Raw genomic sequence first — 26,625 nt, 5'->3', positions numbered from 1 at the left:
TATGGGGTTTCTCAAACAAACGAATATTTTTAACCCCGATTTAAGAAGGGGTCGTAGAACTAACTTCTTCTGAAATTGTTATAGTCGATGTAGGTACCCTTGAGGACTCACAAACTGCCAAAGTCAATTTTGACAAAAATGGCGTTTATGGGGTTTCTCAAACAAACGATTCAATTGTGTAAATTCGTTCTATCGAACACTACGAGAACGAAAATGAGACATGTAACAAAAAATCGAGAGAATGCAGCCGGATGGTGATGACATCGTATATTTAAATTCAAGCCAGTTGTGTTCTATTTGAAGTAGTTTACCTTGTTTTGTATACCGCATGGCGGACGAATTGTAAGTTGCTCATAACGCCACCTCGTCCGGCTTTCATAGCGGACGAAAATTAAATTCAGTTTGTCATTTAAAAACGAAAAGATCTAACTTCAAAAACAATTGTCCTGAACACCAGTCTTACGTGGAGCTTCCGTTCGTGACCTAGTTAAAGACTCTTCTACTTTTTATTCATTGTAGGCCCCTGTGATTCAATATTTTATCGACCGTTCGATGCAAAAGAAGTAAGAATATGCAAAAATACTAAGAAAAACAAAACATGATACTTTTTTTTGGTAAACCGTTGCCACTTTCACTGACAAAGACACTCTCCTCTATTCTGCGCTATTTCCCACACTGAGCGACGTGATGACTTCCGAAAGCGATCTCACGTCTTTCGTGGTACAGTCAAGGGGGGATTCGGAGTCTTCAGTTGCTTCAGTTGCTTCAGCTATCTTTTCATTGGCGGTCACCGGCAACTTCGGATCGAGTTTGTGTGTGCGGCGAAGGTGATTGTTTAGGCTGTGACACTGGGTAAATGCCTTCCCGCAGAGCTCGCAAACATATGGCCTCTCGTCGGTGTGCACCCTGATGTGCAATCGCATCGCTGAAGCTACCTTAAAGTTTTTGGAGCAATGCGGACAGGTATACGGATGCTCATCTGCAAAGGAACGAATGAAACAGCCTGATTTTAATGGTTCATTAAATTGGTCAAACTTTCTTCACTAACCTGTATGAGTTCTAACGTGCGTTTGGAGCGCTGAACAATTACTGAACGTTTTCGGACATTGTGTACACAGATAAGGACGTTCACCTACAAAGAAATGACTCTGCTGAATGGTTCGTTACAGTAAAACATTCTATACCAACCCGTATGAGTTCGAACGTGCGATTTGAGCGTTGTAGAATTCTTAAACTTCTTCGGACAATGTGGGCAAGGATAGGGACGTTCACCTGCAAATAAAATGACCCTGTTGAATGGTCAATTATAGTAAAACACACTTTACCAACCCGTATGAGATCGAATGTGGTAATGGAGTAGTGTACGGTCCTTATACGTTTTCGGACAGTGGGGACAAATATGGGGTCGTTCACCTGCAAAGGAATGACTCTGCTGAACAGTTCAATGTGGTATAACATTTTTTGTACCAACCCGTATGAATTAGAATGTGTCGTTGGAGCGTTGTCTTTTGGTTAAACGCTTTCGGACAATGTGGACAAGCGAAGGGACATTCACCTGCAAAGAAAAGACTCTGCTGGATAGCCCATTGCAGTGAAACATTATTTTACCAACCCGTATGAATTCGAATGTGCTGTTTGAGCTTCGCAGAATTCTTAAACCCTTTCGGACACTGTGGACAAGTATAGAAACGTTCAACTGCAAAGAAACGATTATGCTGAATGGTTCATTGAATAAAACTTTTTTTCCGACCCACCCACGTGAGTTTTGCCGTGCAGTTTGAGTTCGGGTTTTGAGGTAAAAACTTGTTCACATTTTTTACATTTGAGCGGATCCTCTTCTGAAATAAATTATCAGTCAATTTTAATATATAACCACATTTCAAACTTTTATCAAACCTTTGTTCACGTCGTCTTTCTTACGTCTATGGCGGACTGAAGATTTTCTGGATTTTTTCAACGGACTCTGTAATGGATTATCGTCTTCCGTCACCAAATCTTCGTCCGCGATGCTTTTCTTACGTTTGCGACGCACTGATGAAGAGCGTACTTTTTTCTTCGAATCATCCAAGTCCCTTTTTCTTCGTTTACGTTTTTTATCAACCGGACTTTTCAATGGACTGTCATCATCTTTCGTCCAATCTTCGTCCGTCAAGCTTTTCTTACGTTTATGACGGACTGAAGACGAGCGATTTTTCTTCTTGGAACCACTCGAATCTTTTTTCTTCTTTTTATTTTTTTTAGTGATTGGAGTTAGCAATGCATTTTCACCTTCTTCCATCGGGTCATCGTCCGCGACGTTTTTCTTACGTTTATGACGGAGTGAAGATGAGCGCACTTTTCTCCGTGAATCTTTCGAATCTTTTTTCTTTTTTTTCTTTTTTTTAGTAATCGGAGTTAGTAATGCATTGTCACCTTCTTCCATCAAACCATCGTCCGCGTCGCTTTTCTTACGTTTGTGCCGAACTGAAGGCGAGCGAATTTTTTTCTTTGAACCTTTCGAGTCTTTTTTCCTCTTTTTGTTTGTTCTAGTGACCGGAACCAGTAATGCATTGTCGTCCTCTTCCATCAAACCGTCGTCCGCGATAGTTTTCTTACGTTTACGACTCGCTGAAGGCGAGCTAACTTTTTTCTTCGAACCACCGGAATCTTTTTTCCCTTTTTTATTTGTTCTAGTCATCGGAACTAGTAACGCATTGTCGCCTTCATCGTCCATTTCGTTGATGAAGAATAGCTCTCCGTTTTCCCCCTTGATTTGCATTCCAGCTTTCTGTTCCGATGGACCTAAGACTGCTATAGGGTCGACATCTATTGGGTCAAACATGTTATCACTATCCGGCGGGTCGTGATCTTCCATTATCTCTGACTTTATCCTGATGGGGGTCGGGCCGGCATTGGGCAAATTATGAAAGCCGTTATCGGGAATGTTGTGAATGGTAACGAGATCTTGGCGACATTGGATAACGCTCGTAGGATAACTGCTCAACTTCTGCACTACAGTTTTCAGCTCCTGCTCATTGTGATAAGTTGGGGCCAGCGCGTGATGAAATTCCTCACTGTCGAAGAATAATTTGGTCGAACATCAGTGCCATTTAGATATAAACAATACGAGACATTTTCTATTTTTCACACGGTTCCACACTGAATAAATTTCCTTCTGTTTATTTTTAAATTTCTCTAAAATTTACATATACAGTTGCGTCTCGATTATATCACGCTCAAAAAAAAATTTCGCGTGGTAAAATGGAAACGTGATATATTCGAAACAGGTTTTTTGCACTAAAAAATGTGTGTTTTATCTCCAATATGCAGGGTGGCCACTCAATTTCAGTTTTAGAATTCCCACATTTTTTCCGACTTTTTCCCGAATGATTTCATGAAATTTCCGGCTCTCAAAAATGAAAATTTAATAATATTGTGTTGTCAATTAAAAATTAATTGTTGAAACCCAAATTGCGAAAATATTTTTACTTTATTGTTTCCAAGTTCCACATATGATAAAAAAAATTGGACGGTGTGTTTCTCAGCAACAAATTGTGAGTTGGATGTAGGGTTTAGGAGATACGGACCCCCCTCTACTTACTCAGAATTCAGAAAGTTTCATTTATTAGAATAACTGACCAGAACCTCATTGATCACATCCAAACATATTTTGAGCATGTTCCGGATACCCTTTATGATCAGCTTCTGAGTTGAACCACGAATCCATAATGCGACTCTTCTATGCAATCGAAACTCTACAATTAATTCAATGTAAGACAAATTAAGATATAAAGTTACTAGAATCAAATCTCATCCGCATGCCTGATTAAACAAAAATTAAGCAATCATGTTTTTCAAGCTCATTATATGATTCAGTAAGTGGATTGTGGATTTGTTCAGGTTTATTTAAAGTGAAAACCCGTGTTTTATTATTTCATTCATTATCGCAAATAAAATTATAAAAAAACTGCTCTTGTTGGATAACTCTGGACGGAAATGCTTAGCAGGAATAGGAGCATATCAGGCGAGATTAAGTTGAGAACACGAAATAACACTTTTTCAATGACTCTGATTCTGAATTATTTTTCATTAAAATGCGTCCCATTTTTACTCGAGAGGCTTGATTTATTTTAAGGACTTGTTTGGGACTGTATGCTGGATCTACATTTCAACTATCAACTACTATTTTTTCAAAGACATGAATGTTTCTATTGCATGCCATAAGAAAGCCATAAGAGATGAGAATGTGAATTAATCGTATTATGTTCATGAGGCTGAGGTACACATTTTGATTATATTAAAGAATGAACTTGGTTCGCTCTGACTGAACGGGTGGATGAAAAATCTGCATTGTTTGCAAAATATTTAAATATTTTATAACACGATTTATTTACTGTCATTCTGTGTGAATCGTCTTCTGCTCTGCCGTAATCTCACAAAGTGACGCAAGCACCAGAGGTAAGAATCCTCAGTACGATACTTTTCGTAAAATTGCATGTATAATCGGCATACGCGTACATTACGGAAATTTGATCTGTACAAATTGTGTACACTTGATGGAAAAACATTACCATCGGCTTGATTTTTGAAAAAACGTAGTTTTATTTAAGCTATGTTACCAACGCCAGTTTGTTGTGGAAACAACAAATTTTAATCGCTGTTATTTCCTTTAAGCTGAGTTTGATTATACGAATTTATATATTCGACAAGATACAAACAGAGCTTCTAAGTACATGATTTGTGGTTTTAAAATTACATTTCTATTATAAATGTAGCACTGCATGGGAATGGAATGTTTTTGATTAAAATATTTGGCATGACGAGCTTTTCGAAAAAAAAAAGTTCTACAAAGAAGAAAGCATGTGACTCTCAGTATGCTGAACGTCCATTACGGAAGATGTGGAATTTGCTGTCCCTGCTCGTTCATCCTGTGCTATCAGAACAGATCAAAAAATAACTTCGCATAACAATCAAACTACGTCCCTTCATAGAGGAAATGGCGCTTACGCCGCATCACAGCGGAACAGGTGCTTGCGCCACTCCTTTTTCAAGCTTTTACGGGGTCGTTTTTTCACATTTCTGTAAAATTTCGCAGTTGTTTGAAAGGATTTGGTATACTTTATCGATCTATAAAAAAAAGTAAAATGTCAATTTTTACGCACTTTGCAAGATTAGGGCAGTGCTGATGTTATGTGATCACATATTTCAGAGTTGTTATTTCCAGTTGATATCTGTATGCATCTTCTCCATCTTCCTTAAAAATCAATATCCTCAATCCTTTCTAATTGCCCATTTTCTATACTGATAACATGTGACACTGTGACACATTCTTTCTTCTTCGAGTTACAGGAAAACTATTCGAGTTTCACGAGCTGGAATCATAAGCCACTCCTTTTTCAAGCTTTTACGGGGTCATTTTTTTCACATTTCTGTAAAATTTCCCAGTTGTTTGAAAGGATTTGGTATACTTTATCGATCTAAAAAAAAATGTCATTTTTGACGCTTGCGTCACTTTGCGAGATTAGGGCAGTGCTGATGTTATGTGATCACATATTTCAGAGTTGTTATTTCCAGTTGATATCTGTATGCATCTTCTTCATCTTCCTTAAAAATCAATATCCTCAATCCTTTCTAATTGCCCATTTTCTATACTGATAACATGTGACACTGTGACACATTCTTTCTTCTTCGAGTTACAGAAAAACTATTCGAGTTTCACGAGCTGGAATCATGAACAAGTTTGACATGGAACCATAAACATGGTTCCAAGACTCGAATAGTCAAAAAATCTAAAATAATACATCCTTCAACATTTTTTAGCGCATTGTTCAGTGTTTCTGAATTTAACATGATCGCGGATTCTAATTTTCCTCGGTAGATTAGTTTTATATTTCGAATTATTCACAGGTACAGGTTGAGCAATAGATACTGCATTCGGCATTTGTAGAAAAAGCTCATTATTCAATTATCACAGAAAATTTAATCCCCTCAATGATGCGCAGAGCAGCTATCCATCATATTAATACAAGGGTTTGAGGATGTAGTTTCTTTTGTTAAAAACTGACAAGTTTCGGAAACAAACTGATTTTGGAACCATTCACAAAATAGTTCACCCAGCTATAGCAGAACCTCGGCAAAAGTGATAAATCTTTGAACATCGAAGATTATTCGATCTGCAAACTATTATCAATGGCAAAAATATCAGTACAATAGAAACACGATATGAAATTTATTCTGATTTCTGCAACACTTTATTTCCTCCGAATGAGTTAATGTAATCTTTTAACGTTTTGAAAAGTAAACTAGATTCGTCGCGATTATCGAGATTATTCATTATTATTACTATCCATTACCCGATATTCGGTTGAAAACTTTCCGCCACAAACAATATATGAAGCTTACGAATGCCGGAACTCTTTTTAAAATTAAGGCACTATTATACTAGAAGGACGCAAGTGTTCCAATGCTATGTACGAATTTCTCAGTTTGCTAGTGAATCATTCTTTTAGTTCTTTTGAAATGTTATTTTTAATATCCAACTTTCTGGTGCTCAGGTCACGTAAGTCTTGTCATGGAAGTGGTCACTTCCTATTCCGATTCCCAGAGGATTTTTTATCTTATTTTCGTTACATAACATATGTCGAAAACAGAGGCGTTTTTCTTTTCGTTTTTGAGTAATAATTTTTCAAAGTGAGCCGATATTCCAAAAATCATTTTTTACTTTCTTTCCAAAAAATGACTTTTTTTAAAAAATTTCTACTTTTGATCTACTGGACCGATTCTGATGATCGCTATATTAAATTAAAGCCAATTAGCTTTTTTGAAAAAATGACACATTTCTAGGGCAATCATCCGAGGAAGCAGCCGAAGCTTCAAATGAATTTTAAATAAGGTATCGGGAAAGCTTTACGTTAAAGACATCCCGATTGAGGGCCAATACCGATCTAATGAATCGATTATTGATCAACTCTGACCCATACATTGAGGAAGAAACAAACGAAGAGAAAAACAGCTGTAAGCGGAGAAGTCCTGAACTTACTGAACATCGAGGAAGAGATTCAAGCTTCTCATGATGCCGGTGAAGAGGATGTTCAGATTGAAGACCAAGTTCAGATGAAAGATGAAGAAATTTAGATTGAGGACGAAGATGAAGAAGAAGAATATGAAGAAGCCTATGGAGACGAGGAAGGAGGCGAAGTCGATATCTAGCAATACATAAGAAGGCATTTTTTGAATTTTATTTTGCAAAACTTGTGATGCTTTTTTCAATAAGAATCTCAAATTATGTTGCCAAATACTTATTATTAGTGATGTTTTTTTAAATAAGTATACCTATGTAATTATATTGCAAAATATTTGTACTACGCTATTTTAAATAATATTTTGATCTCTAGTATTGATTTTCGATCGTTCATTTAAAAACCACACATTATTAAATCAAAAATATTGCGCTTTTCCCCTTCGCATCACCTCTTATGTTTTTTTTATACATTTTGGTACCAAAGATGAAAAAAACTGAAAATTTTGAGTTTTGACCCTGCATCAACCCCCCAACCTTGGTGACCTGCTGAGTTTCGTCATTTATGCAACCGTTTGCGAAAGACTTGCAAAAAATACTTCAATTGCAAATCCTACTTGAGTATCCGCCGTTCTTCCTCAAAGAATGTGCTGATTCTCTTGCATCCTATGGCCATGCTATTCAGTCGATCACTACAGAGCAAAACTTTTCCTGATGAGTGGAAAGTGGCCGTTATAGTTCCGATACACAAATCCGGGAGCATCAACATAGTTGAGAAATATCGTTCATTAGAAAAAAAAATCGAGAGGATTATCCATGGTGTACTGCTGAGAAATTCGCAGATTATAAGTGAATACCAGCACGAGTTTAACAAGAAGCCCTCCACGACATGTAACCATAGAACATAAACATAGAACAAGATCATAGAAAAACGCGACCAAGTCGATTCCATCTACGTCGACCTCTCTAAAGCCTTCGATAGAATTCCACATGAGCTGATGGTCGACAAAATGTCTTGAATGGGCTGACTGAGTAGATCCGATCATATCTTACCGATCGCAGAGCTTACGTTAAACTTGGTTCAACGCATTCGAAGAACTTTGCGGTTACTTCCGGTGTTACAGGGAAATATATTGGGACTTCTCAATGTCCTGTTCGCGAATGACCTGTGTCTACGAATGCGATCAAAATTGCTGCTGTTTGCGGGCGATCTGAAGACATGCCGGACTGCTACGCTGGAGTTCTAACAATGGTATGGAGATCAATATTGTGAAGAAAATAATCTCGTTCGCACGTACACAATCGTTCATTCACTTCGACTATAGTACAAACTCGGTCTCCTTTGAGCGTGTAAACTCTATTCGAGATCTGGGTGTGATAATCGATATCAAGCCGTTTTAGGATTTTTAAAACGTAGTACACAGTTCATAAAAGAAATCCTTTCAACTGGTGCGGTACTACCAGACAGACATAAAATATAAACAATCTGCTTCACGAATTCCTTACACTCTAGAAGTTTGTTCTCCATTTCTGAAAATATTTCCGCCTGATGATTCATAATTGGCACAGAATCTTTGCTCTGTATTTTTATCTAATTAATTTCAATTCCTTTAAACATTTTTCACTCATCAAACGAAATGTTTTCATCTATATCAACAGGAAGAATGTCAGACCAGACGGAATGGACTTTAATAAAATCCATTTATTCTACCGTGTTTCTCTTAAAATAACTTAAAAATGATTTTCCATTGTACTCCAACGCAGCATCCTCAGTTTTAAGAAATTTAGTCCTCGTATTCACTTGAATCAACTAGTATTTTAAGAATAGTTTGCACCTCATTGGTGAAAAAAAAGTACATCCTCTCTATGTTTAGAATTCTTATAAATTAATTAAAATTAACAGCAACATTGTCTCTCTCAACGAGGCCAATTAAAGTAACTAGCCGGTTTCTTGTTAAAAAAAACAGGAAGTGGGTTATATCTATGGTATAACCGCAAGGGTGACGTAGGACTCTCGTTGATATAGAGATCATTTGTATGAAGTTGAATCTGAATTCATTCTGAATGAATGAATATTTGGAGAACTTCGAAAACGAGAGCGTTACGTTGGAGGCACAAGGTTTTATGCATCCAATATTGGATACGGAAATATCCTACTGATGGGGAAGAATAATCTTCAGAAGCTATCCTGTTGATTGCGATTGATTGAAAAACCACAAAACCAAATGTATTTGGTCACAGTGTTACATGGATAGAAAACATTCAATTAAACTCTTTCATATGAATATATTTTGAAAATTCCCAAAGGAACTGGCAGATTATTTTCAGTAACGATTAGATATTTCCACATTTTCCTCGATACTGGAAGCCCACCAGTGGTTAATGCCAACTCGATAACCATCTGTTAATAGCACTTGATTGAAACATATTTGGTCACAGTGTTACATGGATAGAAAACATTCAATTAAACTCTTTCACATGAATATATTTTGAAAATTCTCAGAGGAACTGGCAGATTATTTTCAGTAACGATTAGTTATTTCCACATTTTCTCCGATACTGGAAGCCCACCAGTGGTTAATGCCAACTCGATAACCACCTGTTAATAGCACTTGATTGAAACATATTTGGTCACAGTGTTACATGGATAGAAAACATTCAATTAAATTCTTTCACATGAATATATTTTGAAAATTCCCAAAGGAACTGGCAGATTATTTTCAGTAACGATTAGATATTTCCACATTTTCCTCGATACTGGAAGCCCACCAGTGGTTAATGCCAACTCGATAACCACCTGTTAATAGCACTTGATTGAAACATATTTGGTCACAGTGTTACATGGATAGAAAACATTCAATTAAACTCTTTCACATGAATATATTTTGAAAATTCCCAGAGGAACTGGCAGATTATTGACATAGGACTACGTCTTTCATTTCTATACCGGAGTGTAAAATCAAAGTTTCGAAAACGAAAGCGTTACGCCGGAGACCGAGATTTTGAGCGTTAATAGCTCCTAAACAACTGAACGAAATGGTATGATAAACACTTCATTCGAAAGATAAAATGTCTACGCGTTATATACTTGTTACTTTTTAATCCAAAAACTTGTTTCAATAGTCTTAAAATTGCTTTCAAAACAGGCTATTGAAATCACCAATCGGTATATAAGCGAGCGGCGCTCGGAAATCCACTCAGTTCTAATTGAACAGCGATTGGAGCATGTTGTCGCTGTTGCGGTGAAGCTCTTTATTTATCATGAAAGCGCGGATGAAAGGTGTCACCAAGAGCCTGTTTGTGCACCCTAGGCCAGAAGGGAATCTATCAGGAGGAGAGTGATGCCACAAACGGTTCCCTGGGAAGACATCGCTACACACACATACACGCGCGGCTATTAACAGGTGGTTATCGAGTTGGCATTAACCACTGGTGGGCTTCCAGTATCGAGGAAAATGTGGAAATATCTAATCGTTACTGAAAATAATCTGCCAGTTCCTCTGGGAATTTTCAAAATATATTCATGTGAAAGAGTTTAATTGAATGTTTTCTATCCATGTTACACTGTGACCAAATATGTTTCAATCAAGTGCTATTAACAGGTGGTTATCGAGTTGGCATTAACCAATGGTGGGCTTCCAGTATCGAGGAAAATGTGGAAATATCTAATCGTTACTGAAAATAATCTGCCAGTTCCTTTGGGAATTTTCAAAATATATTCATGTGAAAGAGTTTGATTGAATGTTTTCTATCCATGTAACACTGTGACCAAATACATTTGGTTTTGTGGTTTTTCAATCAATCGCAATTAACAGGATAGCTTCAGAAGATTATTCTTCCCCATCAGTAGGATATTTCCGTATCCAATATTGTATGCGCCCGCAATCGATTATTGCTCAGTCGCCGAAAGTTCCGAAGTCAGAGAGTTCATTCCCCTCTAGTTTGCCTTCCAAATTGCCATCGTAAACCACACCTTCTCTCGATTCAATCACACACAAAAAGCATACTTAAGCGATATTCTGGTGGTGAGACACATTCATTTTTCGTGAGGACATCGACAAGACAACATCGTTGCCTAACGTGCTGGAGGAGGTGGACGGCGAAGGATCGACACATACACGCGCAGAACTCTTTCCGTTAGGATGCCATTCAGCATCGAGAAAGTTCCGGAAAGATCTAATCATTGCTGGAAAATAATCTGCCAGTTCCTTTGGGAATTTTCAAAATATATTCATGTGAAAGAGTTTAATTGAATGATTTCTATCCATGTAACACTGTGACCAAATATGTTTCAATCAAGTGCTATTAACAGGTGGTTATCGAGTTGGCATTAACCACTGGTGGGCTTCCAGTATCGAGGAAAATGTGGAAATAACTAATCGTTACTGAAAATAATCTGCCAGTTCCTCTGGGAATTTTCAAAATATATTCATGTGAAAGAGTTTAATTGAATGTAATGCCAACTCGATAACCACCTGTTAATAGCACTTGATTGAAACATATTTGGTCACAGTGTAACATGGATAGAAAACATTCAATTAAACTCTTTCACATGAATATATTTTGAAAATTCCCAGAGGAACTGGCAGATTATTTTCAGTAACGATTAGTTATTTCCACATTTTCCTCGATACTGGAAGCCCACCAGTGGTTAATACCAACTCGATAACCACCTGTTAATAGCACTTGATTGAAACATATTTGGTCACAGTGTTACATGGATATAAAACATTCAATTAAACTCTTTCACATGAATATATTTTGAAAATTCCCAGAGGAACTGGCAGATTATTGACATAGGACTACGTCTTTCATTTCTATACCGGAGTGTAAAATCAAAGTTTCGAAAACGAAAGCGTTACGCCGGAGACCGAGATTTTGAGCGTTAATAGCTCCTAAACAACTGAACGAAATGGTATGATAAACACTTCATTCGAAAGATAAAATGTCTACGCGTTATATACTTGTTACTTTTTAATCCAAAAACTTGTTTCAATAGTCTTAAAATTGCTTTCAAAACAGGCTATTGAAATCACCAATCGGTATATAAGCGAGCGGCGCTCGGAAATCCACTCAGTTCTAATTGAACAGCGATTGGAGCATGTTGTCGCTGTTGCGGTGAAGCTCTTTATTTATCATGAAAGCGCGGATGAAAGGTGTCACCAAGAGCCTGTTTGTGCACCCTAGGCCAGAAGGGAATCTATCAGGAGGAGAGTGATGCCACAAACGGTTCCCTGGGAAGACATCGCTACACACACATACACGCGCGGCTATTAACAGGTGGTTCTCGAGTTGGCATTAACCACTGGTGGGCTTCCAGTATCGAGGAAAATGTGGAAATATCTAATCGTTACTGAAAATAATCTGCCAGTTCCTCTGGGAATTTTCAAAATATATTCATGTGAAAGAGTTTAATTGAATGTTTTCTATCCATGTTACACTGTGACCAAATATGTTTCAATCAAGTGCTATTAACAGGTGGTTATCGAGTTGGCATTAACCAATGGTGGGCTTCCAGTATCGAGGAAAATGTGGAAATATCTAATCGTTACTGAAAATAATCTGCCAGTTCCTTTGGGAATTTTCAAAATATATTCATGTGAAAGAGTTTGATTGAATGTTTTCTATCCATGTAACACTGTGACCAAATACATTTGGTTTTGTCGTTTTTCAATCAATCGCAATTAACAGGATAGCTTCAGAAGATTATTCTTCCCCATCAGTAGGATATTTCCGTATCCAATATTGTATGCGCCCGCAATCGATTATTGCTCAGTCGCCGAAAGTTCCGAAGTCAGAGAGTTCATTCCCCTCTAGTTTGCCTTCCAAATTGCCATCGTAAACCACACCTTCTCTCGATTCAATCACACACAAAAAGCATACTTAAGCGATATTCTGGTGGTGAGACACATTCATTTTTCGTGAGGACATCGACAAGACAACATCGTTGCCTAACGTGCTGGAGGAGGTGGACGGCGAAGGATCGACACATACACGCGCAGAACTCTTTCCGTTAGGATGCCATTCAGCATCGAGAAAGTTCCGGAAAGATCTAATCATTGCTGGAAAATAATCTGCCAGTTCCTTTGGGAATTTTCAAAATATATTCATGTGAAAGAGTTTAATTGAATGATTTCTATCCATGTAACACTGTGACCAAATATGTTTCAATCAAGTGCTATTAACAGGTGGTTATCGAGTTGGCATTAACCACTGGTGGGCTTCCAGTATCGAGGAAAATGTGGAAATAACTAATCGTTACTGAAAATAATCTGCCAGTTCCTCTGGGAATTTTCAAAATATATTCATGTGAAAGAGTTTAATTGAATGTTTTCTATCCATGTTACACTGTGACCAAATATGTTTCAATCAAGTGCTATTAACAGGTGGTTATCGAGTTGGCATTAACCACTGGTGGGCTTCCAGTATCGAGGAAAATGTGGAAATATCTAATCGTTACTGAAAATAATCTGCCAGTTCCTTTGGGAATTTTCCAAATATATTCATGTGAAAGAGTTTAATTGAATGTTTTCTATCCATGTAACACTGTGACCAAATACATTTGGTTTTGTGGTTTTTCAATCAATCGCAATTAACAGGATAGCTTCAGAAGATTATTCTTCCCCATCAGTAGGATATTTCCGTATCCAATATTGTATGCGCCCGCAATCGATTATTGCTCAGTCGCCGAAAGTTCCGAGCTCAGAGAGTTCATTCCCCTCTAGTTTGCCTTCCAAATTGCCATCGTAAACCACACCTTCTCTCGATTCAATCACACACAAAAAGCATACTTAAGCGATATTCTGGTGGTGAGACACATTCATTTTTCGTGAGGACATCGACAAGACAACATCGTTGCCTAACGTGCTGGAGGAGGTGGACGGCGAAGGATCGACACATACACGCGCAGAACTCTTTCCGTTAGGATGCCATTCAGCATCGAGAAAGTTCCGGAAAGATCTAATCATTGCTGGAAAATAATCTGCCAGTTCCTTTGGGAATTTTCAAAATATATTCATGTGAAAGAGTTTAATTGAATGTTTTCTATCCAGGTTACACTGTGACCAAATATGTTTCAACCAAGTGCTATTAACATGTGGTTATCGAGTTGGCATTAACCACTGGTGGGCTTCCAGTATCGAGGAAAATGTGGAAATATCTAATCGTTACTGAAAATAATCTGCCAGTTCCTCTGGGAATTTTCAAAATATATTCATGTGAAAGAGTTTAATTGAATGTTTTCTATCCATGTAACACTGTGACCAAATATGTTTCAATCAAGTGCTATTAACAGGTGGTTATCGAGTTGGCATTAACCACTGGTGGGCTTCCAGTATCGAGGAAAATGTGGAAATATCTAATCGTTACTGAAAATAATCTGCCAGTTCCTCTGGGAATTTTCAAAATATATTCATGTGAAAGAGTTTAATTGAATGTTTTCTATCCATGTAACACTGTGACCAAATATGTTTCAATCAAGTGCTATTAACAGGTGGTTATCGAGTTGGCATTAACCACTGGTGGGCTTCCAGTATCGAGAAAAATGTGGAAATATCTAATCGTTACTGAAAATAATCTGCCAGTTCCTCTGGGAATTTTCAAAATATATTCATGTGAAAGAGTTTAATTGAATGTTTTCTATCCATGTAACACTGTGACCAAATACATTTGGTTTTGTGGTTTTTCAATCAATCGCAATTAACAGGATAGCTTCAGAAGATTATTCTTCCCCATCAGTAGGATATTTCCGTATCCAATATTGTATGCGCCCGCAATCGATTATTGCTCAGTCGCCGAAAGTTCCGAAGTCAGAGAGTTCATTCCCCTCTAGTTTGCCTTCCAAATTGCCATCGTAAACCACACCTTCTCTCGATTCAATCACACACAAAAAGCATACTTAAGCGATATTCTGGTGGTGAGACACATTCATTTTTCGTGAGGACATCGACAAGACAACATCGTTGCCTAACGTGCTGGAGGAGGTGGACGGCGAAGGATCGACACATACACGCGCAGAACTCTTTCCGTTAGGATGCCATTCAGCATCGAGAAAGTTCCGGAAAGATCTAATCATTGCTGGAAAATAATCTGGCAGTTCCTTTGGGAATTTTCAAAATATATTCATGTGAAAGAGTTTAATTGAAGTTTTCTATCCATGTTACACTGTGACCAAATATGTTTCAATCAAGTGCTATTAACAGGTGGTTATCGAGTTGGCATTAACCACTGGTGGGCTTCCAGTATCGAGGAAAATGTGGAAATATCTAATCGTTACTGAAAATAATCTGCCAGTTCCTTTGGGAATTTTCAAAATATATTCATGTGAAAGAGTTTAATTGAATGTTTTCTATCCATGTAACACTGTGACCAAATACATTTGGTTTTGTGGTTTTTCAATCAATCGCAATTAACAGGATAGCTTCAGAAGATTATTCTTCCCCATCAGTAGGATATTTCCGTATCCAATATTGTATGCGCCCGCAATCGATTATTGCTCAGTCGCCGAAAGTTCCGAGCTCAGAGAGTTCATTCCCCTCTAGTTTGCCTTCCAAATTGCCATCGTAAACCACACCTTCTCTCGATTCAATCACACACAAAAAGCATACTTAAGCGATATTCTGGTGGTGAGACACATTCATTTTTCGTGAGGACATCGACAAGACAACATCGTTGCCTAACGTGCTGGAGGAGGTGGACGGCGAAGGATCGACACATACACGCGCAGAACTCTTTCCGTTAGGATGCCATTCAGCATCGAGAAAGTTCCGGAAAGATCTAATCATTGCTGGAAAATAATCTGCCAGTTCCTTTGGGAATTTTCAAAATATATTCATGTGAAAGAGTTTAATTGAATGTTTTCTATCCAGGTTACACTGTGACCAAATATGTTTCAACCAAGTGCTATTAACATGTGGTTATCGAGTTGGCATTAACCACTGGTGGGCTTCCAGTATCGAGGAAAATGTGGAAATATCTAATCGTTACTGAAAATAATCTGCCAGTTCCTCTGGGAATTTTCAAAATATATTCATGTGAAAGAGTTTAATTGAATGTTTTCTATCCATGTAACACTGTGACCAAATATGTTTCAATCAAGTGCTATTAACAGGTGGTTATCGAGTTGGCATTAACCACTGGTGGGCTTCCAGTATCGAGGAAAATGTGGAAATATCTAATCGTTACTGAAAATAATCTGCCAGTTCCTCTGGGAATTTTCAAAATATATTCATGTGAAAGAGTTTAATTGAATGTTTTCTATCCATGTAACACTGTGACCAAATATGTTTCAATCAAGTGCTATTAACAGGTGGTTATCGAGTTGGCATTAACCACTGGTGGGCTTCCAGTATCGAGAAAAATGTGGAAATATCTAATCGTTACTGAAAATAATCTGCCAGTTCCTCTGGGAATTTTCAAAATATATTCATGTGAAAGAGTTTAATTGAATGTTTTCTATCCATGTAACACTGTGACCAAATACATTTGGTTTTGTGGTTTTTCAATCAATCGCAATTAACAGGATAGCTTCAGAAGATTATTCTTCCCCATCAGTAGGATATTTCCGTATCCAATATTGTATGCGCCCGCAATCGATTATTGCTCAGTCGCCGAAAGTTCCGAAGTCAGAGAGTTCATTCCCCTCTAGTTTGCCTTCCAAATTGCCATCGTAAACCACACCTTCTCTCGATTCAATCACACACAAAAAGCATACTTAAGCGATATTCTGGTGGTGAGACACATTCATTTTTCGTGAGGACATCGACAAGACAACATCGTTGCCTAACGTGCTGGAGGAGGTGGACGGCGAAGGATCGACACATACACGCGCAGAACTCTTTCCGTTAGGATGCCATTCAGCATCGAGAAAGTTCCGGAAAGATCTAATCATTGCTGGAAAATAATCTGGCAGTTCCTTTGGGAATTTTCAAAATATATTCATGTGAAAGAGTTTAATTGAAGTTTTCTATCCATGTTACACTGTGACCAAATATGTTTCAATCAAGTGCTATTAACAGGTGGTTATCGAGTTGGCATTAACCACTGGTGGGCTTCCAGTATCGAGGAAAATGTGGAAATATCTAATCGTTACTGAAAATAATCTGCCAGTTCCTTTGGAAATTTTCAAAATATATTCATGTGAAAGAGTTTAATTGAATGTTTTCTATCCATGTAACACTGTGACCAAATACATTTGGTTTTGTGGTTTTTCAATCAATCGCAATTAACAGGATAGCTTCAGAAGATTATTCTTCCCAATCAGTAGGATATTTCCGTATCCAATATTGTATGCGCCCGCAATCGATTATTGCTCAGTCGCCGAAAATTCCGATCTCAGAGAGTTCATTCCCCTCTAGTTTGCCTTCCAAATTGCCATCGTAAACCACACCTTCTCTCGATTCAATCACACACAAAAAGCATACTTAAGCGATATTCTGGTGGTGAGACACATTCATTTTTCGTGAGGACATCGACAAGACAACATCGCTGCCTAACGTGCTGGAGGAGGTGGACGGCGAAGGGTCGACACATACACGCGCAGAACTCTTTCCGTTAGGATGCCATTCAGCATCGAGAAAGTTCCGGAAAGATCTAATCATTGCTGGAAAATAATCTGCCAGTTCCTTTGGGAATTTTCAAAATATATTCATGTGAAAGAGTTTAATTGAAGTTTTCTATCCATGTTACACTGTGACCAAATATGTTTCAATCAAGTGCTATTAACAGGTGGTTATCGAGTTGGCATTAACCACTGGTGGGCTTCCAGTATCGAGGAAAATGTGGAAATATCTAATCGTTACTGAAAATAATCTGCCAGTTCCTTTGGGAATTTTCAAAATATATTCATGTGAAAGAGTTTAATTGAATGTTTTCTATCCATGTAACACTGTGACCAAATACATTTGGTTTTGTGGTTTTTCAATCAATCGCAATTAACAGGATAGCTTCAGAAGATTATTCTTCCCCATCAGTAGGATATTTCCGTATCCAATATTGGATGCATAAAACCTTGTGCCTCCAACGTAACGCTCTCGTTTTCGAAGTTCTCCAAATATTCATTCATTCAGAATGAATTCAGATTCAACTTCAAACAAATGATCTCTAAATCAACGATAGTCCTACGTCACCCTTGCGGTTATACCATAGATATAACCCACTTCCTGTTTTTTTTCAGTAACGATTAGTTATTTCCACATTTTCCTCGATACTGGAAGCCCACCAGTGGTTAATGCCAACTCGATAACCACCTGTTAATAGCACTTGATTGAAACATATTTGGTCACAGTGTTACATGGATAGAAAACATTCAATTAAACTCTTTCACATGAATATATTTTGAAAATTCCCAGAGGAACTGGCAGATTATTTTCAGTAACGATTAGATATTTCCACATTTTCCTCGATACTGGAAGCCCACCAGTGGTTAATGCCAACTCGATAACCACCTGTTAATAGCACTTGGTTGAAACATATTTGGTCACAGTGTAACATGGATAGAAAACATTCAATTAAACTCTTTCACATGAATATATTTTGAAAATTCCCAAAGGAACTGGCAGATTATTTTAAGTAACGATTAGATATTTCCACATTTTCCTCGATACTGGAAGCCCACCAGTGGTTAATGCCAACTCGATAACCACCTGTTAATAGCCGCGCGTGTATGTGTGTGTAGCGATGTCTTCCCAGGGAACCGTTTGTGGCATCACTCTCCTCCTGATAGATTCCCTTCTGGCCTAGGGTGCACAAACAGGCTCTTGGTGACACCGTTCATCCGCGCTTTCATGATAAATAAAGAGCTTCACCGCAACAGCGACAACATGCTCCAATCGCTGTTCAATTAGAACTGAGTGGATTTCCGAGCGTCGCTCGCTTATATACCGATTGGTGATTTCAATAGCCTGTTTTGAAAGCAATTTTACGACTATTGAAACAAGTTTTTGGATCAAAAAGTAACAAGTATATATCGCGTAGACATTTTATCTTTCGAATGAAGTGTTTATCATACCATTTCGTTCAGTTGTTTAGGAGCTATTAACGCTCAAAATCTCGGTCTCCGGCGTAACGCTTTCGTTTTCGAAACTTTGATTTTACACCCCGGTATAGAAATGAAAGACGTAGTCCTACGTCAAAATCCTCCATATTTTGAGCCACGGGTTTCCAAATAGATCGCATAGTACATGTGAATGTGAAACGTGAAAAAAAAGAAATGCAATTCGCCAAAAATACTAAGCCTCTCGATAGAAGGTCAAAGAGAAAAGAATCGTGTGTTATTATGCTCAGTTAATTTTGTATGATATTCATCAGTGAAATCACAAAAATTTTCAATCGCTCTAAACCTCCTCGGTAGGGCCGGTTCCAGACTTTCGGAGTTATCCAAGATGACAGACTATTGTGCGGATAATCGGGGTTCTACTGTAGACCTGTGGGCGAAGGGTTCGCGTCACACATACCATGTCCTGGGTTCGATTTCGATTCCCGTTATGGCCAGAAAAATGAAATTTTTCCTTGAAAAAAAAACTCCCAACTTGCGCTATGGTTTTGCGTATTCTAGAGCTTGCCACTCAGAATATATTCAAGCCGCGTTATTTGGTATAGAAATTACGATGAGGTACTAATAAAAAAGTATTACTAAGATAAATGATGTTGGTCCAGGCGAAAATATGAACTTGGTTTGTCAACTTTTTTGAATACTCTTATTCAGCGCACCTGTGTCAATGTTTCCAAACTCATTTGAGCTAACTTTTAATCAATCATCAGATGATTGCTTGGTACGTATTCAGACCTTTTCTGGATTATAAATCTTACAAATATTGTAAACTTCATGCTTGCACACCATTTGGATCAGATTTATATATCTATATCATGTAATAAATGCATCTCGATGACCTCCATTCTGATCATGGTTTGTCCGATTCAGTGATGTTGGTTTGTCCACATGATTTCTATGGCCGCTTGTCGTGCAGCAGTTTGTTTATTTAGTTTTGTTGTCCGTCGCGCGAAGCAAAAATAAAGTTTTCCTGTATTAAGTGTTGTTCACGTTTAAAATGCCCAAGGCAATATTCTGAAGAAAGCCTGATTTCTGGATGAATCAATATGGTGACAGTAAACTCAAGTAATGATAAATGCAACATTCACTTGGAAATTCGTTTCTTTCATGATTTCTAAAACCGGACAAACCATGATCAGAGGTAAACAAACCATGCTCATAATTTCTCTTCGAAAAAAATCGTTAAAAACTTAGAAATTTGGTACTGTTTATGGTAGTCTTAGCAAACTAGAGACTTGGGGCTGTTCAACAACACTGGATTCTGGATTGCATCAGATTTGCATGAAGTAAAATCGATTTGCTTTTAATAGTTGCGTGAAAACACCCTAAATCGGACAAATCAATATCATTTACCCTACGTTAAGACAGCGCAAGTTCCTCTTTGAACGTTCATGCCATCGGAGGAAAAACAGAATATACAAGGAGGCCATGTCGCCGTGTAGGCATTGTACAATCTTCGAACGCATTCGGATAATTTGCAAAATAGAAACGTTCACCTGCAAAATAAATGATTCCGCTAAATGGTTCATTGAGGTGGAACTTTTTTTTGCCAACTCTTATAAAATATTCTATGCCCTCAATATCGGCCGGCAATGGTGCGGTTGACTAAATTTTTCCCCAATTAACTTACAGGTTGTTGCTCACGAGTGCCATCTCGCTTCTCCGGTGCAATTCCGTTTATTATAATGAATTCAAGGCTTTAAAACTTTTTAATTATAACACGGAAAAGCTAAAACTTTCTTTTTTATTTCAGAGGCAAACAAAACAAGCGTATTATTCGAATCTCTGGAATTGTTTGAATGACAACTTCAGCAAAAAACCATAAGTAAATAAACCAGTGATGCCAGGAGAATTTTTAAAATATTTTCAAACTAAGGTGAATAAATGTATTGTTGTCGTGGTCCAACCAAGATGAATAGAAGTATTACTACTAGGTGAGCCAATCTGACAAAACCCCTCTGCAGCCATCTTGAAAGTCTACTGTGTTATGTTTACAAACAAAACACAATACGTTGCTTATGAACAAGTTGCTATGCGATACGGCCATTTGCATTATAGACTTCTCTTTTGTGGAAGCAAGTATTATCTTGTGGTCTTTATTTTATTTTATCTAGCTTATTCGGCACGAAAAAGTACACAAGGACGTTCAGAAAAGCAGATTTGGCAGGAATTGGAGAGTAATGCCGGTTGAAGTGAGTATCTATTGGCGATTTCCGTTTAAGTTTATCATGTTTACATTTGTTTGCTCTCCAGGTATCCTCATATTCTTCCTTTCTAAACCTGGCTCCACAACATTTGGCGCTAGAGCTTGTAAAAATATTGGAAACAATCGCCCGAGAGAGAGTCGAGTGAATACATTTACCAAGTAGCGGATACTTTTAATTATTGCTACACAATCAATGATACTCATCCCGTTCTGAGACCGGAGAACATTCAGACGATGACAAAGTGAAATTGGCCGCCTCACACCCACTTGAATCGACGGAAAACGATGTCCGGCGTGCTGGATTACTTGCCACTGGAGGTGTACATTGGGAAGGAAACACTTCGAGATGTGATATTTGAGGCATTTATGATGCGTTTTCCTTCCAACCATGAGTGCAGGAAGTGGGTGTCGTAGTTCACAAGTTAATTACAATGTCGCTCGAATTGATCCTGTATCTTCCTGCGACATGAATAAAATAGTAACAAAACCATTCATCAAAACAGTGTTAGCGTTCTTGTGAGTCTCACTCGTACAACAATAGAAAATCGTGATTGTGCCTCACTACATTAAAACGTTGGATATGATTATGGGGAATACGAAGGTTACGATTGGATAGATCAACTCCTTTATAACCTAGAAGAAAAATTTTGTTCCAACTTCAACAGCCCCGCAACGGATAATTTTATCTTCCTATTGAGTGCGAAAGCTGGTGGAGTCGGCCTGAACTTGATCGGGCATTATGCTCCCCGGGCATCAGTTGTGAATCAAAAACAAAACCTCTGCAACCCGAAATTTGCCGAATAGAAACTCAGATTTTTCTGCTGACTCGGACCGCAACGATTATATCATACATCGAATACAGCATTGTGAATGCCGAGGCGTGAGAGATATTCTTGGCCAGAACAATTTAAATCTGCTGGAAAATCAAGATGAATCTCTGAAGCGCAGTAGGCTACAAATTATACTAACACAACCTGGACTGAAGAAAAATAAACGATCCTTGAAAATGCAGGAACTAATGTGCTAGAAACATCATCGAACTTCTGTCAATTCAGAGATGCTGGAGGTAATAATTTTGAATTTTCCTGAAGGTAAATAATTACCCGTTCATCTCTTAATTTTCAATTTCAGGATTGAGCTGAGGATATTGTGCTCATGTTTGGCAATGCAGTAAACAATGGACGAATGAAACAACGCCGATATGAAATAATTACAATAATAACAATGCAACTAAAAGTTAAATGAATAATAAATAGTACTACTGAATCTTGCCATCCACTCTCTGAAAGTGACGCTAATGACTACGGATGAGACTGCATTTGTGTTATTACTGGGCATGGATGTTTAGCCGTCCAACTGCTCCTCCAGTGATGGATAATCTTGTTTGGGCATTCTGTACTTCAAGTTTTCCACCGTTCGAGTCAGAAACGACCGAGGACAGATACCATAGATACGATAAGATTCGACGGCTGAAGGTTGACTATCAAGGTTTTCTGAATGCGAGTGCTGGGGAATTTATGTCGAAGTTGCTGCGCGAACCGAGCAATTCTCGGATTGCCTTGGGGTGCGGGACGTGATGACGAATTTTTGAATCAAAGGGGATCAATGTGTTCGATGTTAATCTGTAATATACAATGTACAGTAATATCGTTTTTGTGTTTTTGATCAATGAATGTTGTGTCATTATGTTATGCCGATATTTTATGCGAGAAAAATGTTTAGGATGTGCTATTTATTCTGAACTAATTTGAATTTGATCTGCATATTTAAACTAATTAAATAAGCAAACATCAGCATATCGGCACAGAACATTTGATGATTCTCAATCTGATTAATATTTAGCTGCCATCTGATACCGACGACAACTGAGTATAAATAGAGTAATAAAACGTAAAGAGCCAAGATCTTCCGGATTGAAAAACTAATTGCGTGAGAAAAGATCCCTTGAACAGACAGATAAAGCTCTCAAGGTGGCGGAATAATAGCGTCACGCATACGATGATGACTTGTGATAGTGTGTGTATCAGTGTATCAATGATCCCTCTTCCGCCTTCTTTGGTAAACAATCCCCTCTCACACTCTCCGCCACTTACCACTCCCCTCGCTAACTTACTGAAAATACGGACTCACCTTAGTAATACTTCTATACATCTTGGGTCCAACTTGATCCGACATATATTACAGGTGAGCTGTATTGTTAGTTCCGTACACGAAAAATAATCACACAGATAAAATAGCGTGCAGAATCATGGCATTTTGCTCATAAAATTTAACAAATTTATAAATTTTGTTGATTTGAACCTGTTTTTCCGGTTATTTTTTCTCACATAATTGAACTCGAGGCAAAAAACTAACAGGTCATAAATTCCTCCGTGATTTCATTCAGAATCCGTGTGAATTTTGACGTAGGACTACGTCTAACCGGAAGATATAGGGGGTGAAATGGAAATCTAGGCACTGAACAAGTAGGAAAAAATGCAAGATTTGGAACGCTTATAACTCGAGCATTTCTCAATAGATCGCAAAGGTTTTTGCATCAATTGATAAGAAATATATCTACGCATCTATCATAACGAATAACATTTCATTTTTCTTGAGATAAATAATTGAATAATTGTGAAATATCAAGCATTGTCAAAATGCACTATGTGCCCATTTTTGATTGGTCCATTTTGTGCTCCTCAAATCGTACCGACCAAAACGGGCAACCAGAGCAGCAGCGAAATAGAATGAAGCACGATTGGAAAGGAAAAAGAAAAAAAATTAACGAAACATTGGTCGCAGTCTCACACATGCGTAATTCTCGAGCCAGCCAGTCAGCTTTAAAATCCCCGCTCCGCTGCCGCAACGATCATTCTCATCCAAACCGTGCACCACATCGGTTCGCATCACAACACATCAACAAACCAACCCAAGCAGCAATGTCTGGACATGGCCAAGGAGGAAAAGTGAAGGGAAAGGCAAAATCCGGCAACGGCAACGCGATTCAAGCGCGTTGGTCTGGAGTTCCCCGCAAGGGTAGCTAGGCCGAGCGCGTTAGTACCAGTGTACCAGTCCACCTAGCCGGCGTTAAATAGTTTCGGCCGCCGAAGTGATCGAGTTAGCTGGCAAAGCTGCTCGCGACGATAAGAAAACCCGCATTCGGAACAGAACACATTCGGTTCGGTGGACATCAAGACAACAGGCAGTTGCAGCGAGTGGCGAGTGGCAAACGCAATCGCAAAACGGCATCAGGTAGCAGAAGAAAAAAGTTTGTTCTTTATACAAACTGCTCTGGTGGCAAATCCAGAACAAGGCGGCATCGAAGGCGTTCGAAATGGTTTTTTTCAAAACCACGAGTACTAGGTTTTCTAAATTGGAACCATTCCATAAAACAAGGCGCTTTTCAGGGCCATTAAACCTTCCAAAAAAGAGTTTAAGAAATACAGTTCAATGCTTTCTAAAACATTATCCAAAATAATAATAAAACACAAATTGATTTTTTCATAATTTGTTTGCCAGGATCTGATGAGTATGTGAATATGGCAGTTGTTCTGAGCTTATTGATAGTTGGAGACTTTCCTGATTATTCAATTTTCACCAATTCTTAAATTGTTTCCAGATTGAAAGTACAGTAATTTACAATTAGTTCGACATTTAGCTAACTGGACGGACATGTAATGCGACTTATTTAGTTGGACATTTTTGTAAACATAGAGATCCAAATTATGACCCCACATTGAAAGTCGACACTGTACCACTGTCATCGCAAATGTTCAATTACAGGTTAAAATCGTCTCCAATGCGACACTGAGTGGCGCTTCGGCACGTCGCATTGAATGTAATTTACTGTACAACATGTCACAAAGCTAGATGGGAAGAAATTTTCCAACTGTGAAAGCTGTGGCGAGTGGCAACAAATCGCTAAACAGGAAGGTTTAGCCGAACAAGATGGGGATATCGAGTGATAACAAAACAATAAACTCTTTAGATTGAAGATAATTTTGTGATCCTGAAAAGGACCCTTTTTAGCCTGCATGTGAATCCAATGAGCGGACAAATCGTAATGAACGTATTTTTTTGCCATCGCTCCCTTTTAACGCTCATTCGTTCGTCTCGTTGGACTCGCCCCTCTGGCTAAGTCTGCCGATTTGTCTCTATCCTGTGAGTGTGTACCGCTAGAGTATAAAACACGCGGACCCCAAAAAAATATTTTATTTTCTTCCAAACCGTAAACCCGTGTGGTTGTACGACATCGGCATCGTGGACGTAACAAAGGAGGACAAGTTAAGGGAAAGGCAAAGTCCCACTCGAATCGTGCAGGTGTGCAGTTCCCCGTAGGTGTATCCGCCAATTGCTCCGCAAGGGTAACTAGGCCGAACGGATTGGTGCCGGAGCACCAGTATACCTAACAGCGATTATAGAGTTTCGGCCGTCGGAGTGCTCGAGTTGGCTTGCAAAGCTGCTCACGACAATCAGAAAACACGCATCAAGAACAGAGCAGCTTCGGTTCGGCGCTCATCAAGGCAACAATTAGTTTCAGTGAGTGGCAAAGTGTTTCACCGGCACGTCCCATTAAATGTAATTTACTGAACAACATGTCACAAGCTGGATGGGAAGAAATTTTCCAACTGTGAAAGCTGTGGCGAGTGGCAAACGCAATAGCTAAACAGGAAGGTTTAACCGAACAAGATGGGAATATCGAGTGATAACAAAAACACAACACCAAAGATTCTTTTCAGAACCATCAACATATTCTTAAAGAGTAAACAGTAAACTAATCCATTTTTCAGGTAGATAGGTAGGTATTCACGTAGGAGAAGAAAATATATTTAAAATATATATTTAACAAAAGCTGTCCCCTTTGTATAGTCCTACGTCACTCCGGTTATGTCCCCGACATTACCCAACCGTCTTTTACTCATTAAAAACTGTTGAGCAAATAGATGCCCTTCCTGGAAATTAATTAACATAAAGTTACATAAAAGATTCAAGTTTATCAATCGCCACTGATGATTTCTCCTACGATATTGAAGTGCGAACTGAGGATATAGTGGATTGCATGCTGTTTGGTGTGAAAAAGAGGGTAAATTGGAACACTTAGGAGTTTTGGAATATACGAATATGATCAGAATCTCAATGGTAACGTTCAGGTAATTTATTCTTTTTTTCAAAGATTAGTCTGTGTTATCCTTCTAGGAATGTTAATACTTTTTCGTTTTTCCAGATTTACCTCGGGACCTTTTTGGATATTGGAAGCAACGGAGTCATGTATCCGTCAATGTTTCAATGACGGAACTATTGTTTATAAACGCTGTGAACAAGGTATACGATGCTGGGTTTTAAGTCAGCTGTATCAGACTGCAGTAGAGCGATGCTGGTAATTCATTTTTT

At 38.3% G+C, this 26,625-nt stretch overlaps 1 protein-coding gene and 1 long non-coding RNA gene across 3 annotated transcripts; one reads left to right on the top strand and one right to left on the bottom strand.

The window, feature by feature from the left end:
* Positions 1–252: 252 nt before the first annotated feature.
* LOC129763440 (zinc finger protein 892-like) lies at positions 253–20,855 on the bottom strand. 2 transcript variants are annotated; one of them, XM_055762508.1, is made up of 9 exons: positions 20,677–20,855; positions 1,897–3,053; positions 1,755–1,838; positions 1,613–1,696; positions 1,472–1,555; positions 1,330–1,413; positions 1,189–1,272; positions 1,049–1,132; positions 253–979 (listed from the first exon to the last, which is right to left on the bottom strand). In XM_055762508.1, the coding sequence occupies exons 1-9, from the start codon at positions 20,697–20,699 to the stop codon at positions 654–656; spliced, it is 2,010 nt and encodes a 669-aa protein (XP_055618483.1). In that variant the 5' UTR covers positions 20,700–20,855; the 3' UTR covers positions 253–653. The 2 variants fall into 2 exon arrangements, with proteins under 2 accessions (XP_055618483.1, XP_055618484.1); XM_055762509.1 differs by having other exon boundaries at positions 1,755–1,835.
* On the top strand, positions 20,610–23,370 carry LOC129763453 (uncharacterized). Its single transcript, XR_008740930.1, has 4 exons — positions 20,610–20,980; positions 21,161–21,238; positions 21,300–22,318; positions 22,384–23,370. It is a non-coding gene; the product is annotated as an uncharacterized LOC129763453 (long non-coding RNA).
* Positions 23,371–26,625: the final 3,255 nt, after the last annotated feature.

Source organism: Toxorhynchites rutilus, chromosome 1 (genome assembly GCF_029784135.1).
Source record: "Toxorhynchites rutilus septentrionalis strain SRP chromosome 1, ASM2978413v1, whole genome shotgun sequence".
Taxonomy (NCBI): domain Eukaryota; kingdom Metazoa; phylum Arthropoda; class Insecta; order Diptera; family Culicidae; genus Toxorhynchites; species Toxorhynchites rutilus.
The sequence above is the reverse complement of the archived record's forward strand: the minus strand, read 5'-3'. Positions and strand labels throughout refer to the sequence as shown.

What these genes read in the sequence shown, in the direction of transcription:
- LOC129763440 (XM_055762508.1), bottom strand. Translation starts at nt 20,699, where the DNA reads ATGGCACTCGTGAGCAACAACCT. An exon ending in GCACTCGTGAGCAACAACCT is followed by an intron (nt 3,054 to 20,676) that starts GTAAGTTAATTG and finishes ATTCTTCGACAG; the next exon opens with TGAGGAATTTCATCACGCGC. An exon ending in ACACATTCTAATTCATACGG is followed by an intron (nt 1,414 to 1,471) that starts GTTGGTACAAAA and finishes ATTCCTTTGCAG; the next exon opens with GTGAACGACCCCATATTTGT.